The 16,299-nt window shown below is 49.5% G+C and overlaps 1 protein-coding gene across 3 annotated transcripts in view; it reads right to left on the bottom strand.

Moving 5' to 3' along the window:
* The window catches only part of LATS2 (large tumor suppressor kinase 2), a 47,224-nt gene that overhangs the window by 6,333 nt on the left and 24,592 nt on the right, over positions 1–16,299 (bottom strand). For 2 of the 3 annotated variants that reach the window (XM_061434992.1, XM_061434991.1), the window contains exons 4-8: positions 14,259–15,472; positions 12,827–13,409; positions 11,475–11,657; positions 9,739–9,845; positions 3,829–6,009 (exon numbers count right to left, since the gene is read on the bottom strand). In XM_061434992.1, coding sequence (XP_061290976.1) covers positions 5,512–6,009; positions 9,739–9,845; positions 11,475–11,657; positions 12,827–13,409; positions 14,259–15,472 — 2,585 coding nt within the window. In that variant the 3' untranslated portion in view covers positions 3,829–5,511. Of the gene's footprint in view, positions 1–3,828; positions 6,010–9,738; positions 9,846–11,474; positions 11,658–12,826; positions 13,410–14,258; positions 15,473–16,299 lie in introns of those variants that run through there. The other variant, XM_061434993.1, reaches the window with a different exon arrangement.

The following is a 16,299-nucleotide window of genomic DNA, read 5'->3' as shown; positions in this document are numbered from 1 at the left end:
TACGAAGAACTGACTCATTGGAAAAGACCCTGATGCTGGGAAAGATTGAAGGTGGGAGGAGAAGGGGACAACAGAGGATGAGATGGTTGGACGGCATCACCAACTCAATGGACACGAGTTTCGGTAAACTCCAGGAGTTGGTGATGGACAGGGAGGCCTGGCGTGCTGCAGTCCATGGGATCACAAAGAGTTGGACACGACTGAGCAACTGAACTGAACTGAGTAACATGCTAATTATCAACTTTACCAAAAGTCTGACAGTGCGTATCAGGAAGACAGGAGTGGGAAGGACAGGCCTGGGCATGGGGAAAGAGGGCCTAAAAGGAACTAAATTCTCATCTTCTGTAACAACAGGAAGTAGTGTACATCATGCCAAGATGAAAAACTCAAAAAAGATACTGCTTTACAATATAATCAGGATACGAGTCCTCTGTCAGATCTGTGCACAGATAATATTCACCCATTTTCATAATGGTGACTTTTTTTATTATTTTGAAAAAGATCTTTAATTGCTTTGTGAAAGTTGCTCAGTTGTGTCCAACTCTTTGCAACCCCAAAGACTATACAGTCCAGGGAATTCTCTAGGCCAGAATACTAGAGTGGGTAGCCTTTCCCTTCTCCAGGGGATCTTCCTGATCCAGGAATCAAACTGGGGTCTCCTGTATTGCAGGCGGATTCTTTACAAACTGAGGTATCAGAGAAGCCCTTATTTGCTTTAAATAGCAATAAAAATTATATATTATACATCACATGTATCTGGGCTCAATCACTAAGTCATTCCAACTCTTTTGTGACTCCTTGGACTGTAGCCCATCAGGCTCCTCCGTCCATGTAATTTTCCAGGCAAGAATACAGTATTGGGTTGCCATTTCCTACTCCATGTAATGGTGACTTTTAAAGAGTGGAAATTTTTAATTTTTATGAAGCCAAATGTATCTTCCTTTACTTTTAGTGCGTTCAGTGTTCTGTTCTATTCTATCCTATTCTTCCTCATGATGGTAAAGAAAATTTTCTATGCTTTCATCTAGCTTTTTAGGTGAAGCATTTATATTAAATCTATGATCCCTGTCGAAGTATACTGAATTAATCATTGGCTTGTGTTTTCCATTTACTGTTTTTTTATATCCTCCTCCCAAATCCAATCCCAAACTGTCCTCCAAGCACCCATCTCCTCTAAGGCAGGTAAATTACCTCTTCCAGCAAAGGTTGTCTCCTACACCCTCTGACCGAGGGAGGATCTGAGCGAGCAGCCCACCCCCCACACCTGGGGCACAGCTGTCCTTTGGGTCCAACAGCTCCCAGGAGCCCCCACCCTCCTCCCGTTTGTTGGATCCGTTTCTTGGAGCCCGTGTCTGCCTCCAGCTTTCTGGGAAAGTATATGGGAAGAAAATATTCTGAATTCTTGAATGTCTGAAATGTCTTTATTCTACCCTCATACTCAACTAATGACTTGTCTGGATTGAAAACAATTGTGTGCTCAGTCGCTCAGTCATGTCCAGCGCTTTGTGACTCCATGGACTCCAGCCCATCAGGTTCCTCTGACTGTGGGATATTCCACTGGAGTGGGTTGCCATTTCCTTCTTTTCACACAATTTGAAGGCCTTGTTCTGTCATCCTCTAGTGTTGAGAATTGGTGTTACCTTCAAAGCCATTCTCATTCTTTTTATTTTTTGGTTCTGATTCTTGATCCTTTGTATATGAACTGTTTTCTATCTCTGAAGATATTTTCTCTTTTATTTATCTTTGTTCCAAACATTGTTGAATTTTCTGATGACGTACATTTATTTGTATGGGTCTATTTTTACCCATTAGTTCTGTGCACTTCAGTTCAGTTCAGTCGCTCAGTCGTGTCCAACTCTTTGTGACCCCATGAACTGCAGCACGCCAGGCCTCCCTGTCCATCAACAACTCCCGGAGTTCACTCAAACTCACGTCCATCGAGTCGGTGATGCCATCCAGCCATCTCATCCTCTGTCGTCCCCTTCTCCTCCTGCCCCCAATCCCTCCCAGAATCAGAGTCTTTTCCAATAAGTCAACTCTTCGCATGAAGTGGCCAAAGTATTGGCATTAGTATTGGTAAATATTAGCATCAGTCCTTCCAAAGAACACCCAGGACCGATCTCCTTTAGAATGGACTGGTTGGATCTCCTTGCACAGGTCCTTTCTATCTAAAAATATACCCATGGGACTTCCCAGAGATCCAGTGCTCCCAATGCAGGGAGCCTGGGTTCAATCCCTGGTTGGGGAACTAGATCCCACACACCACAACTAAGAGCTCACATGCCATGACTAAAAGATCCCACACACTGCAGCTGAGACCCCAGCACAGCCAAAAAAAAAAAAAAAAGTCCATTAGTCATATAATGGAATTGCCCAGAAAAAATAACAGAAGACACGAGAGAGGCTAGGGATCAGGAGATGGCACGAGATGGACAGAGACTCTTTAAAAAAATAATAATAGTGTAATTTTGGGACTTCCCAGGCAGTCCAGTGGTCAAGAGTCTGGCTTCTACTGCAGGGGGGCACAGGGAGGCAGGCTGCTCTCAGTCCTGTATCTACAAGCTACTATGATCCTTTTGAAGACACTAGTCACCAGCTTAAGGCGGCCAGAAACTGGTGATTTTAGGAGGGTCCATGTTTGGAGCAGCAAGCAGGAAAGGAAAAGGGTGAGATGCTGCCGACTGGAAGGCAGTGCTGCACTCTGGATGGTCAGAGGACCTGCTTCTTCACTGCCCAAGTGTGAATGACACAGGAGAAATAGATGAAGCCCAACTGCTCGCATTAGTCCCCTGTTTCTGCCAGATGTCAGTGCAAGGATTAATGCAGAGCCAGAGGACCCTTCTCAGACCCCAGCTATCCAACATGGATCCTGGCTACATGTGGCAATGAGCTTGAGACTGGTGTGACTGAGGAAGTGAGCTGTGAATCTTCATTAGTTAAAAATGAAATTGATACCCACTTCAAGACAGATTTTTCTTCTAGAACTCCTGGACACTCTACAAAACAGAAGACCTTGAAAGGTGTGAAGGCAGGAAAGCTGGGCCTCAGGACTACACAGCACTAAGTTCTCTCAGTATTCTCTGTGCCTCCACGTTCCAGATTTGGAGCTGAAGCCCGCAACCTGGAAATGTCAACAAGCCCAACCCCCCGGCACTCCCGCCAGAGGAGAGGGGCAAATGGGCAATAACTGCTCCACTCCAGCCAATCAGACCAGAAAACTCTGCTCCCCCATGCCAGCAGAGCTCCCCAAAGTCCCTGCTGGGGTGCTGGGATCTCCATGCCACTTGGCTGGTGATGCCTCCCCAACATGGGAGCCTAAGAGAAAAGCTGGGCCCATGTAAGTGGAACCCTGTCTCCACAAGGACAGGGTCCAAGATGGCCTGGTGGAGTGGGGACTGCCCAGTGGTGACCATGTGACTGCACCTTTCAAAAGAACAATTCAGAATCAAATGTTTACAGCTTCTGGAGCTCTCAATACCACTGACCATTCTGAAGCAAAGATAGGGTATTACCCCTGTACTGTCAGTGTGTCTGTCTTGGGCAGGGCAATCAGCTCCCACTCAGGATCTATCTGACAGCCCACCGACCCCACTCAGCAATCTAACGCCAAACACCCGTCACCACCTTCGGGAAGAAAGCTGATCGCAGAACCACACCCAGATTTGGACCCTGTGCTGTGACCTGAAACCCAATCTCCAAATCCCAGACCAAACCAAGACAAGAGCTCCTCTCCCTCGCAATGGCAGCCCCCGCTGTATTTGAATCATGGGGAAAGCACACGAGACAAACAAGAACTTACAAATTTCAATAGAATTTGACACCTAGGGATTTGGATTCAAACTTTTAATAATAAATTGTGCCAGTAGAAGCTTTTCAAAGGCAATGATATATCAATAAATAATAGTTAAATTGAGTTCCTGAGAAAGAACCTACCACATGAAGGCTGTCAGAGTGTAAATAACAACACGGCATTACTGCAAAACTAGAGAAACACTGACAGTCATGACACAGCACAGCAGACTCAGAACCTGCCACTCATACACATGTAAACCAGTACACAGGAATCTTCTTCTTCAGTTTAGACATCCATAGACATGTGAGTGTTGCTGCCTAGAGATACACTAAGTAATGGATACATTATGCTAAAAACCTCAAGGAAAAATATGTGAATATAACAAAAAATATGATGCATCAGGTTTTTAAAAAGCAAAAAAGAAATTTAACTTTTTATTCAAATATAAACCACTTTAAATAGGAATCATACTAATTTGAAATAGGAATATTTTGTGTGTTTATCTATATAGTTATATATACATCTATACGCCTAAGAAAATATGTATGGCTTAATTATCTTTTTTTTCCCCTCCAATATCACTTTGAATAGTCCTTGCTGTTTCACAAAGATTAGAAAAATGTGCTTTTAAAACTGAGTTAAGTTGGATCCTTCAAAGCACACTAAAAGCACTGCAGAGAGAACTCTCCACAGGTCTGCAGGGTGGGGCTCTGGCTCCCTGTGTCGGCTGGGCCACAGGACAGCATCCTGACTGGCGAGACAGACAGAGGTCCATGGCTAACTTACTTTTTTTGGCAGAGCTAAGTGAATCCCTTTTGATGTACACAAGTTTAGTGTAGGACAAATGTCTTTGCCCCCTCAAAGAATCCAAGCACACCCACGACACATACAGTCACATCATCTCTCAGATACACGTGCATTTCTGCAATGAGAGAGGAGGGGGGTGCAGTCACAGCGAGGAAGTCACTCACGACGCGGCATCAGCACACTGTCCAGAACAACTCATCCAAGGACACTCAGTAAAAACGTATTCACAGAACCTGCTGTGAATGGCAAGACACGGTCACGTTATATTAATAATAGAAAAACCCTGTTCGTGCTCTCTCCATACCTGATGTCTGAAGTCACACCCGCATGATCAACTGCTCACACTTCCTATGATGCTATAATATGCAAAAAGCGAACAGAACAAAACAACAAAAGCAGCTTTTAACATATATCACAATTTTGAAATGTGGGAAAAATATAAAACAAAAACCGTTGTGTGAATAAAATGGTATCAGTAACATCAGGACATCAGGACAGTGTTTTTTTTTTTTTTTAAACATTATTGCACAGAGATTTCTTATCACATGTTCTTCAATCTTTATGTCTTTCCCTAATGTGAGTAAGTGCTGTGGATAAAATACAAACGTAGAAAATAACAGCAGCATGATTTGTCAAAATTAATCCCTATAATTTAATAATAAAAATGGCTATAAACAAAATAAGTGCTCTTTCTACTGTACTGATTTAAAAAATATTGTTTTAATGTCATGAAGGTCCTCAAAGCTAATTCCAGGCTGCGCTGACACCTCCTGCCATCCACCAGAACCTGGAGATGCAGACCTCAGAGGTGAGTCCTCTTTCAGAAGTTTTTCCGCTTTGGTTTTGGGTGCAGACTAGATGAGGGGCAACCAGCCAACTGACCTGACAGGCTGACCTCCCCGTCCACCAGTCTACACGTACACGGGCTGGCAGCCCCCGGCCTGCGCCCCCAGGGCTGGACCCACCGAAGCTGGCTGCTCAGCCTCAGTCACGGCTTCAGCCACTGCAGGCTTGGGGCATCGGAACGGGTGACCATTGTCATCGAAGAACCTCCGGAAGGTGAACTCGTAAAAGGCGTGCTCAGGGTGCCGGCTGCCCGCAGGGCCCAGTGCGTCCCAGGCTTTAGAGCTGTCCTCACTGCCGTCCTGCCAGGGGCCCTCCTCATCCACTGGGTCAAAGTTGGATGTATCCATGGGGTGGCTGATGGTGGGTACATAGGGGGCCGGTTGCCTCCGGATGTCGCTGGAGAAGTCGATTGTGCCCAGGAATGGGTGGGCCTTCAGATCATCGGCCCCGTTTCGGCCTAACCGGTGCTCAGCTGCACAGCACAGCTTGGCGATGAGGTCCCGGGCCTCGGGGCTCAGCTCCACCTGCGCGGGGATGTGCAGCGTGCTCTCCCAGTTAATCACCTGCGGGGACAACACACCCAGTGTTCCTTCCTCCTCACTCTCGAGGCCAAAGAGGGCCTTTATGGGGCAGGGTGTTAAAGAACACGATTGTTTCTCAACATCACTAATCATTATGGGAATGCAAATCGAAACCACAATGAGGTATCACCTCACACAAGTCAGAATGACCATCATCAAAAAGCCAACGAATCATAAAGGCTGAAGAGGGTGTATGGAGAAAAGGGAACCCTCCTACATTGTTGGTGGAGATGTAAACTGGTGCACCACTCTGGAGAACAGTATAGAGGTTCCTTAAAAAACTAAAATTAGAGTTAGCATATGACCAAGAAATCCCACTCCTGGGAATAAATACAGACAAAACTCTAATTCACAAAGATACATGCACCCCTGTGTTCACAGCAGCACTATTTACAATAGCCAAGAAGCAAACTAAATGTCCATAAACAGATGAACCGATAAAAGATGTAGTCTAGGGGGTGGGGCGCAAAAAAAAAAAAAGATGTAGTCTATATATACAATGGAATCCTGCTGCTGCTGCTACTGCTAAGTCGCTTCAGTCGTGTCCGACTCTGTGCGACCCCATAGACGGCAGCCCACCAGGCTCCCCCGTCCCTGGGATTCTCCAGGCAAGAACACTGGAGTGGGTTGCCATTTCCTTCTCCAATGCAGGCAAGTGAAAAGTGAAAGTGAAGTCACTCAGTCATATCCGACTCTTAGCGACCCCATGGACTGCAGCCCACCAGGCTCCTCTGTCCATGGGATTTTCCAGGCAAGAGTACTGGAGTGGGGTGCCATTGCCTTCTCTGACAATGGAATCCTACTCAGCCATAAAAAGAACAAAATAATGCCATTTGCAACAACATAAATGAACTTAGAGACTGTCATACTAAGAGAAGTAGGAAGACAAATACCATATGATATAGCTTATAGTGCAATCTAAAATACAAAATGAACTTATTTACGAGACAGAAATAGACTCACACACATAGAAAACAAAGTTATGGCTAGCAAAGGGGAGAGGGAGGGAAGAGGAACAAATTAGAGGAGTATGGGATTAACAGATACACAATACCTTACATAAAACAGATAACAACGGCTGACTGGATAGCATAGAGAATTATATTCAGTATCACACAATAACCTATAATGGAAAAGAATCTGAAAATATAATCTGAATCACTTTGCTCTATACCTGAAACTAATACTGTAAATCAATTATACTTCAATAAAAATAACTTTAATTTTAAACAGATTTTGGTAGTTTCACAATAGGAGAACCAAACAGACGTAGGAGGATCTGAGGCAGCTACAAATGGCCAGTGTGGTTTCAGCAGGAGCCCACAGTCTGAGGCACAGAGTAAGGGAGCCACCCCCATACAGCAGTGATCAGCAACACAAACCAGCCATCCGGATGCTCTGCTAAGGGCTTATTTGCTCCTGGAGTCAGAACAAAGTAAGGTCAATGTAACTGGGAGTTGTGTAGAGGTGCAAGGGCTGGTGTAGGCTTCCCCAGTGGCCTATCAATAAAGAATCTGCCTGCAATGCAGGACACACAGGTCTGATCCCTGGGTTGGGAAGATCCCCTGGAGGAGGACATGGCAACCCACTCCAGTATTCTTGCCTGGGAAATCCCATGGACAGAGGAGCCTGGTGGGCTACAGTCCATGGGGTCACAAAGAGTCGGACACAACAGTGCACATGCACAACACAGATATAAAACTCAAAAAAAAAAAACCATAAAGCAAAAATCATGTGGGACATCCCTGGTGGTCCAGTGGCTAAGACTGTGCTCCCAATGGAGAGGGCCCAGGTTCAATCCCTGGTCAGGGAACTAGATCCCACATGCTGTAACTGAAACCCACTGCAGCAAATAAATAACATATATATATTAAAAAAAAAAAAATCTTCGTGACGTTCAATTTGGCAATGATTTCCTGGATATGATACCTAAAATCACAGGCAATAAAAGAGAAAAACACATAAAAGTCTTCATCAAAATTTAAAACTTTTGTACATCAAAGGACCCTATCAACAGAGTGAAAAGACAAACTTATAGAAAGGGAGAATTTATTTGCAAAGTATACATCTGATAAGGAATTAACAAGCAGAATACATAAAAAACTACAACTAAACAACAAAAACCCAAACAACCTAATTAAAAAAGGGCAAAGGATTTGAACAGACATTTCTCCAAAGAAGGTATCTACATATGCCCACATATGAAAAGAAATTCAACATTATTTGAACATCAGGAAAATGCAAATCAAAATCACAATGAGACTGATACCACCTCACACCCACTAGGATAGCTACTATTAAAAAGTAATAGTAATAAATGTTGGCTAAGATATGGAGAAATAGGAGCTTCAGTATACTGTTGGTGGGAATGTAAAATGGTACAGTCATATGGAAACAGTATGGAGGTTCCTCAAGAAGTTTCAACACAGACTGATCCTATGACCCAGCAATTCCACTCCTGGGTATATATCCAAAGGAACTGAACGGAACTGAACGGAACTGAACGCAGGGAGCAAACAGATACTTACACACATACTTATGTGCATAGCAGCACTACTCACAAGAGCCCAAAAGGTGCAAACAACCAAAATGTTAATTGCCAGATGATGGATAAAGAAAATGGAATGTTATTTGCATACAGTGGAGTATTTATTATTCAATATTACATACAATATAGTAGTAGCCTTAGAAAGGAAGGACATTCTGACACAGGTTCCAACAGGTATGAACCTTGAGGACATTATGCTGATGAAGTCAGTCAGTCACAAAAGTAAAAATACTGTATGATAACACTTATATGAAGCCCCTAAGAATAGGCAATTCATAGAGACAAAAAGTAGAAGACAGGAGCAAAGGGGAGGGAAGAATGGAGTTATCTTTTAGTGGGTGAAGTTCTCCTTGGGATGGTGAAAATGGCTGGAAATAAGTAGTAGTGAATGTACTTAATGCCATTGACTGTACTATTAAGTGTAGTTAAAATGGTGAAATTCATCACAATTTTTAAAACTGGGTGATTATCATGCTGGCAAATTACTAACTAGAAAAAAAATTAGTAACCAGTTCAGCAATTCAATTAGGATATAGATAATACCAAGTTCCAATTTCATTTTTACTGGAAAGAAACGGGGCCTTAATTGAGGATTTTTTGAAGAGGCCATCATAGTAACTATTCGGGTGTGTGAATAAGTCCTAGAATAGTCAGTGTTACAAGAGCACTGTTCTGAGACGATCCAAAGGTTTCATCAGATTCTCTACTCAATCTTTCTTAAGGAATCAAATTAATTGCTCCGAGAGTAAAAGGCCACCATTCTAAAACTGACTATTGAGTATTATTACTTGACAGGATTAGTTGAAACACTGCAAAAGTGCGTAAGTGGCTGGGCCCACAGCTCTTATATTATGCCGACAGTACAGACATAACGTCCAAACCAACCAACTCATCTCAAGGCCACGCAGTTCAGACCGGGCCCTGCCCGCCGGCCCAGACCTGCGGCCACGGTGCCTCCCTCGCGTCCAGGTTCATAGGTACATCACAGCTCAGCTCTGACCTTGAGCCTTTACTCACTCAAATTAAAAAACCTAACAGGAAGTAACAAAAATACCTGAAAACTCCTCACTTCATACAGCTGACACTACTGCACTACCCGGAACAAAAGGCCCAGTGTCAGCCAGAGACCCCAGGGCTCCTCAGAGGCCCCCGCGCCCCGTTACCTTCAGCTGGGTCTCCGTGGGCGTCGGCGCCAGGAACGGCGGCTGCCCCACTAGCATCTCAAAGAGAATCACTCCGACACTCCACCAGTCGCAGAGCTGGGTGTAACCTGAAAGACAGCGGGGCTCAGTTCATACCCGCGCCGCGGCATGGCTCTGGTCACCGAGGACGGGCCCCACCGCACAGGCGGGAAAGAGCTGCTGCGTGTCACGGAGCTCGCACGTCACGCCCCGCCTCCCGCCTCCACGGCGCACGCGTGACGTCACTGCTTCCTGCATAAGGGCCCGGAACAGACCGCTGGAAAAAACGCTGCCGAAGGTCACAGGCTCCACGTGGCAGGAGTGTGGGCACGAGTGTTTTCTGATTTTACAGCATTAGTTTATGATAAACACAGGATGCTCTTATAATAACAGATCTTTTAAATTTAAAAAGTTACTGTTATTGTTAATAACAATACTAAACCAGGAATTTAAGTTCGTAAAGGACACAGACACAAATTAAAATCGTAGAAACTAGGGACTTCCCCGGCGGTCTGGTGGTTAGGGCTGTGCGCCTGGCACAGGCTGGACCCCTAGTCAGAGAGCTAAGATTACACAGACTGCGATGCAGCCAAAAAAAAAAAAAAATGTAGAAGCTAAATAGCAGAAACGCTGTGACCGGAGGTCAGGTGAGGCCAGTGCCAAGACTCCCCGAGGAGCTTTTGGGAGAAGAGGGGAGGAAACTGTGGCAAAGGTAATGGCTGCCCCTGCCCTGAGGGGAGGGAGCAGCTCCCTGTGAGGAAGCCAGGCTCCTCACTGCTTGCAGGATGGCCTCCTAGGGGTATCAGAAAAGGCTGATCTTTGATTCTGTCCCACATCCCAGTCCAAGCCCCGCTCTGGTCCCCCTGTCACTGAATTCTTGCTAAATGTGACCTGTGGCCCCTATCTGCCTGGCCCTGGAGGCTCTGCTGGGCTGCTGCCCATGGCAGGGTTGAGGGAGACCAGTGAACCCCCTTACAGACCAGCACCCACCCCTACTTTGAAGGACAGAGAAGGCGGCCTATACTGGGCAGTGAGGTCAATATGCCCAACAACCTCTGGACATATACTGCCCTTATACTTGAGTCCCTGAGAGACTGGCAACCTGCCCTGAGGCACACAGCTCACAGAACGGTGAGGACAGAGCCTGCTGGCTCCAACAGTGGAAACCGCAGGTGAGCACAGACAGTCTGGCCCTATTCGGGTTTCTTACAGGGAATCAGATCCATACACACTGCCGCTCTGCTGGGGACCCCCAAAACTGACCATCAGAGGTGCCTCTGATGCTGGTCAAGCACTTGCTGGAGGGGCTGGAGCACCCCATCCCTGAGGCTTACCTTGAAGGGACCTCTGGACCAGTGGAAGAACTAGAGAAGTCTAGAACTAGAACAGGGAAGGTCTGCATTCTCACACCCACTGACCAGGGAAGATGGTGGGCCCCAGTGAGGACCCCGAACCCAGTCCTGACCCTCAAACAATTCCTCTGGGCTCTAGGGAGCAAGCCTACCATGCAGCCAGCTCATCACTTCCAGCCTAAGGAGGAGCAAGTGGAGACGCCGGGCCAGCTCCCAAGCAGAGGAGGATACACTGAAGGTTTGTCTGCTGACAGAACCCCACTCTTGGGCTCCCGTGGGGAGACATATGGGGACACTGAGACCCTGACAGTGGGAGCTGGGACCCTCGGAGATCACCCAGCTTGGATGCAGAGCCAAAGCACATACCTTTCCGGAGGAGCACTTCCGGGGCGATGTAGTTTGGGGTCCCAACCAGGGAGTGAGCCAGACACCGCTGGTGCTGCCTCCGCGCCCTCTGCTCCAGGGTCTTGAGCCGGTCTCCACACCGGCAATTAGACACATCGTCCCAGAGGTCGCTGGGCTCCATGCTGTCCTGCCGGGAGTGACTCCCTGTCACCCAGAAAGCAGGGTGGGGAGAGAAGAGAACAGAAAACAAAATCAATTTTCAATCTTTAACAATGCAATAAACCTAAAGCTTCAAAAGGAAAAATAACCTGACCCAGCTCCTGACACAGTCAGAGAGTCCCCCTGGCAGCTCCCAGAATGGCTGTGGTCCCAGGCCTCAGACCCAAGCATGAAGTACACACACGCCTCAGGACAGGAGCCACGGCAGGGGCTGTGCCCTGTGCTGGGGGCTGTGAGCTGGTGCATAGGGCTGGCAAGACAGGCTCATGGACAGCTCATGGACAGTGAGGTGGCATTCCCAGCGCCTTTCAGGCCCATCTCAAAGGCTAACACCACCTGTTTGTCAGACATGTTTTGAGACAGGCATGGAAAAGTTTGAGGATTTCAAATATATGGACACAGATGATTTCAATGCCAAATTAAAAAAAAAAATGAATCAAATAATTTAGAACTAGTTTTGAGTTAAAAAAACATAAGTCTGAGCTGTAGTAATAAAATAACTAGTTCAAGAATTCAAGTCAGGGCTTCCCTGGTGGTCCAGTGGTTAAGAATCCACCTGCCAATGCAGGGGACACAAGCTTGAACCCTAGCCAGGAAGATCCCACATGCTTCGGATCGACTAAGCCTGCGCTCTAGAGACCTTGCTCTACGAGAGAGGCCACCACAAGGAGAAGCCCGTGCACTGCAAGGAAGGGTCGCCCCCACTCCTGGCAACTAGAGAAAAACCCTACAGCAACGAAGACCCACAACAGTCAAAAATAAGTCACTTCTCACTTTTCTGAGTAGTGAAACTACAGGAGATGCAGTTAAGCTGGACCCACAACCAGGTTGGCACCTGTAGGGAGACTCGGGGGGCTGTAACAGAGGGCTCCCCCGGAGGCTTGTTTAACAGGGGGGCTCTAAGAGAGGGCTCCCCCGGAGGCTGGTTTTAACAGGGCACAGTGACGGTTCCTCAGCCAGGCCCCAAGATACCCTATGGCCTACTGTCCTTGAAACATTTTAGTAAAACTTGAAGCCACTAACTTAAAAACAAACACCTTACACATCATAGTACTTCTTCATGGAGGAAAGGGTATCACACCAAATTATGAAATCACACGGGGACAGGTGCACCCACCCAGGATGGGGTGAGGAGGGGAGGCCGGAGGCAGTACCTTTCTGGTAGTATTTGGAGTTGTGGGTCCACCTGAACCCAGTGCAGAGGCCAAAGTCTGTCAGCTTGATGTGGCCGTCAAGGTCTATGAGGATGTTGTCGGGCTTGATGTCCCGGTGGATGAAGCCCATCCTGTGAACGCTCTCGACAGCCAGCGTCAGCTCAGCAATGTAGAAGCGCGCCAGGTGCTCGGGGAACACCTCCATGCGGATGAGCAGGCTCATCATGTCCCCGCCCGGGATGTAGTCCATCACAAAGTACAGGCTGTCCTTGTCCTGGAAGGAGTAGTAGAGCTTGACTACCCATTCATTGTCCGCCTCCGCCAGGATGTCCCGCTCTGCCTTGACGTGGGCCACCTGGTTGCGGTTCAGGACGTCCTTCTTTCTAAGGGTCTTCATGGCATACAGCGCGTGCGTGTCCACCTTGCAGGCCAGGCACACCTCCCCAAAGGCGCCAACGCCCAGGGTCTTCACCTTCACAAACATGGACTTGTCCATCTTGGCCCGCTTGAGCCTATTGTAATTGGACTCCTTCTGGTAAAGAATCTTCCTCATCTGCTCCTGCTCGGCCTCACAGAGCCCGGCCTGTGCAGGAGGAAACAGGACAGGGTCACACTGGACAGGCCCCATGGGGGCAGGAGGGACAGGACAGGGTCACACTGGATGGGTCCCATGGGGACGGGAGGCCCCAGAGTGGAGGGCACACCATGATCTGTGGAAAGGAGGGTGCAGAAGAACCGGGCCAACGCTACAAGTGAGAAAATGATGGTTTTCTACATCCACAGCCACAGATCTAGAATCAAAAGGGGAGATGTAAAAATAAGGAGTTCTTTCTCCACGTTGACTTTTAGGCTCTAAAAACTAAAGATAACTTGTATTACTAAAAATTTGTGCAATGGGGGACCATAAAATTCCTGGAACTCTAAGAGCAATGTAATAATTTAATGACAGTTCAGGAGAAAATGGGAAAACAGAAAAGTCAATGAAAATGGAACAGCATTTTCAATGGGATCCGACCTTATTTTTAGAACTTTTTAGAATCTGAAATTACCATAGCATTTCTATAAATAATTTCATTAATAATGTTCCCAAACAGCTTAGTGTCAACTAGCATCTACTTCAAACGTTATTTAGTAACTATAGACTTCATTAAGAATGAACTGAATCACTAACAGCTATACTTCTCTTTAAAATTCCCACAATGTCAGTGTGTAAAACCTCAACTTTTACTTTCTCCTCTTTCAAAGTTTCTTTACCAGTTGGAGACCCTTAATGGATTTGCTCCCCGGAAAGGACAGGCCGTAACAAGCAACGCGTTCGTTCACCGGGGGCATATCCGCACCGTCCTCCCCACCCCGAGCCGGGACAGGGGACACGGTGCATGGAGGGGCTTCTCCCACTGGGACCCCTACACCAGGTGTGCCCTGCGCCCACCTTCGCCATCTCCTGCTCCAGCTGCAGCCGGCGCGCCACCTTCTGCTGGTGGGTCTTGAGCACGTTCTCCACGTGCTGCTCCATGAAGAACTTGAAGGCTGACGGCGAGTAGCTCTTGATGCGCGACTCGCGCCTGTCCTCGTCGCGGCCGCCCCTGCGCACGGGCACCGGGGATGTCTGGATCTGCTTTCTGTCCCGGCCCGCCCTGTCGGCTTTGGTGGCCCCGGGGCTCGTGGGGCTGCCGTCGGGGGACTCGGCGGCACGGCCGCCCCGGAGGCCCTGTTGCAGCCCGGCGCACAGCCCGTCCACGTCGAGCGGCTCGGCGCGGGCCTGTGGCCGCAGCAGGTGCCGCGGATAAGGCGGGGGCCGGCCCCGCGCCTCGGCGCCCCCTGCGAGCTCCTCCGCGGGCTCAGGGCCGTCGGGTGGGGGCGCCGGCGCCCAAGCGGGGTGCGAGGGCCCCACGGCCGTCTGGGGTTCAGGCCGCAACACGCGCACGCTCCGCACCGGGTGCAGGATGCGCGCGGCCGTGACGGCCGTCACGGCATTGGGCGGGGCCGCGGCGCCGCTGAACGAACCGGTGCGGCTGGGGCCCGGCTTGGGCAGCGAGTCACGCCGGGCCAGGCCGGCGCCCGGCCAGGCCGGCGCACCCGGCTCGAAACGCTCGGCGCCCAGGCCGGTGCGCGCGGGGGCGGCCAGGCCAGGCGGGGCGCTGTCGCCGGCGAAAGCGGCGCCCCGGGGGCCCCCCGCGTGTCCCTGGTGCGGCGGCTTAGGGTGCGGGGCCGAAGCGTAGGCTGCGCCGGGGGCCGGAAAGGGGAAGCCGGGGGGTGGCACCGGCACGGCTGCGCCCTTGGCGGCCAGCCCCGCGTACGCGCCGGCCTCCGGGGTCGCCTTGCTTTGGAAGGAGGGGCTGCGCTGGACGCCATAGCCCAGGGGTTCCGCGGGCACCAGCAACGGGGCTCTGTAGTGCGCGCCCCCGGGGCCCGCGAGGCCCATGCGGGCGGCCTCCCCGGCGGCCGCGTAGCCCTTGGGCGGGTGCGGACGACAAGGAGGCCCGACGCCGGCGAAGAGGAAGTCCGGGTAAGGGCGAGGCGCTTCCTCCAGGGCGGCGGGGCCCTCGAAAGCCGGCCCGGCCACCTGCGTGAAGGGCGGGAAAGGCTCGCCCGGTGCTTCGAAGCTCGGCCTCCGTGGCCCGGGGGCCGGCGCCAGGCCCTTCCCTGCGGGCAGAGACGGAGGCGGCGTTAGAGGGCCGTGGGCAGAAGGCCCCGCGTCGCCAGTCGGGTACCCTCCTCCCCGCGCCGCAGGAGCCCCGGCAGAGCCCCCCAGGGGAAGATGAAGCACCAGCGCCAGGGCTGCCCGCAGGGCTGGGGCTGGGGGATGAGCTGCCACACAGACCCCGAGATCCCAAGGGCCTGGACGTGGTGGCAGCAAGGCAATGCTTAAGGGCGTTCCTCAATCAAGAGAAGCGAAATGTGATGGGCAAATGTCCGTGTTCTCACTGTTTTCACTCCGTTTCTCAGTCAGTGCCTGAGACAGGTGGTTAAATTCACCCACAGTGAAAATACATTTTTCTGTTGTTCTTTTAATTGTGTCAATTTTGAGGATATGTAGTAGATAAATACATTTTTGAAATGTTATGCCTTCAAAAAGAAGAAAAGGGAAACCTGTGTTCTCAAGGAAGATACAATGTATTTAATACAAAGCCCTTGCAAGTTCCTCACTCAGCAGATGAACTGGGTTTATCCAAGGTCTCCAGGGAAAACTCCTTCTGGTCAATATCCTGAATCCCTTATTGCCCCCCCAGGGGCCTCAGGTCCCCCAAATGGCTCCATCTGCTCTACCCAGGAAGAGAAACACCCACTGACTAGCAGGCAGGGGTGCTGAGGCGACTGGCCCTCCCCAGCGGCATGGGGTGCGGTGGAGGTGGGGGAAGGTTCCCTCCCTCCCCCGGGGTATGGTGGGGGTGGCTTTCCCACACCTGTGCCTGAGGCACCGTACTCTGGAGCCACCTGCCACCGTGCAGCTGGCTCTCCGAGCCCACAGA

This window comes from Bos javanicus, chromosome 12 (assembly GCF_032452875.1).
Source record: "Bos javanicus breed banteng chromosome 12, ARS-OSU_banteng_1.0, whole genome shotgun sequence".
Taxonomy (NCBI): Eukaryota; Metazoa; Chordata; class Mammalia; order Artiodactyla; family Bovidae; genus Bos; species Bos javanicus.
Note: the sequence above shows the minus strand (reverse complement) of the source record. Positions and strands in the feature narration are given on the sequence as shown.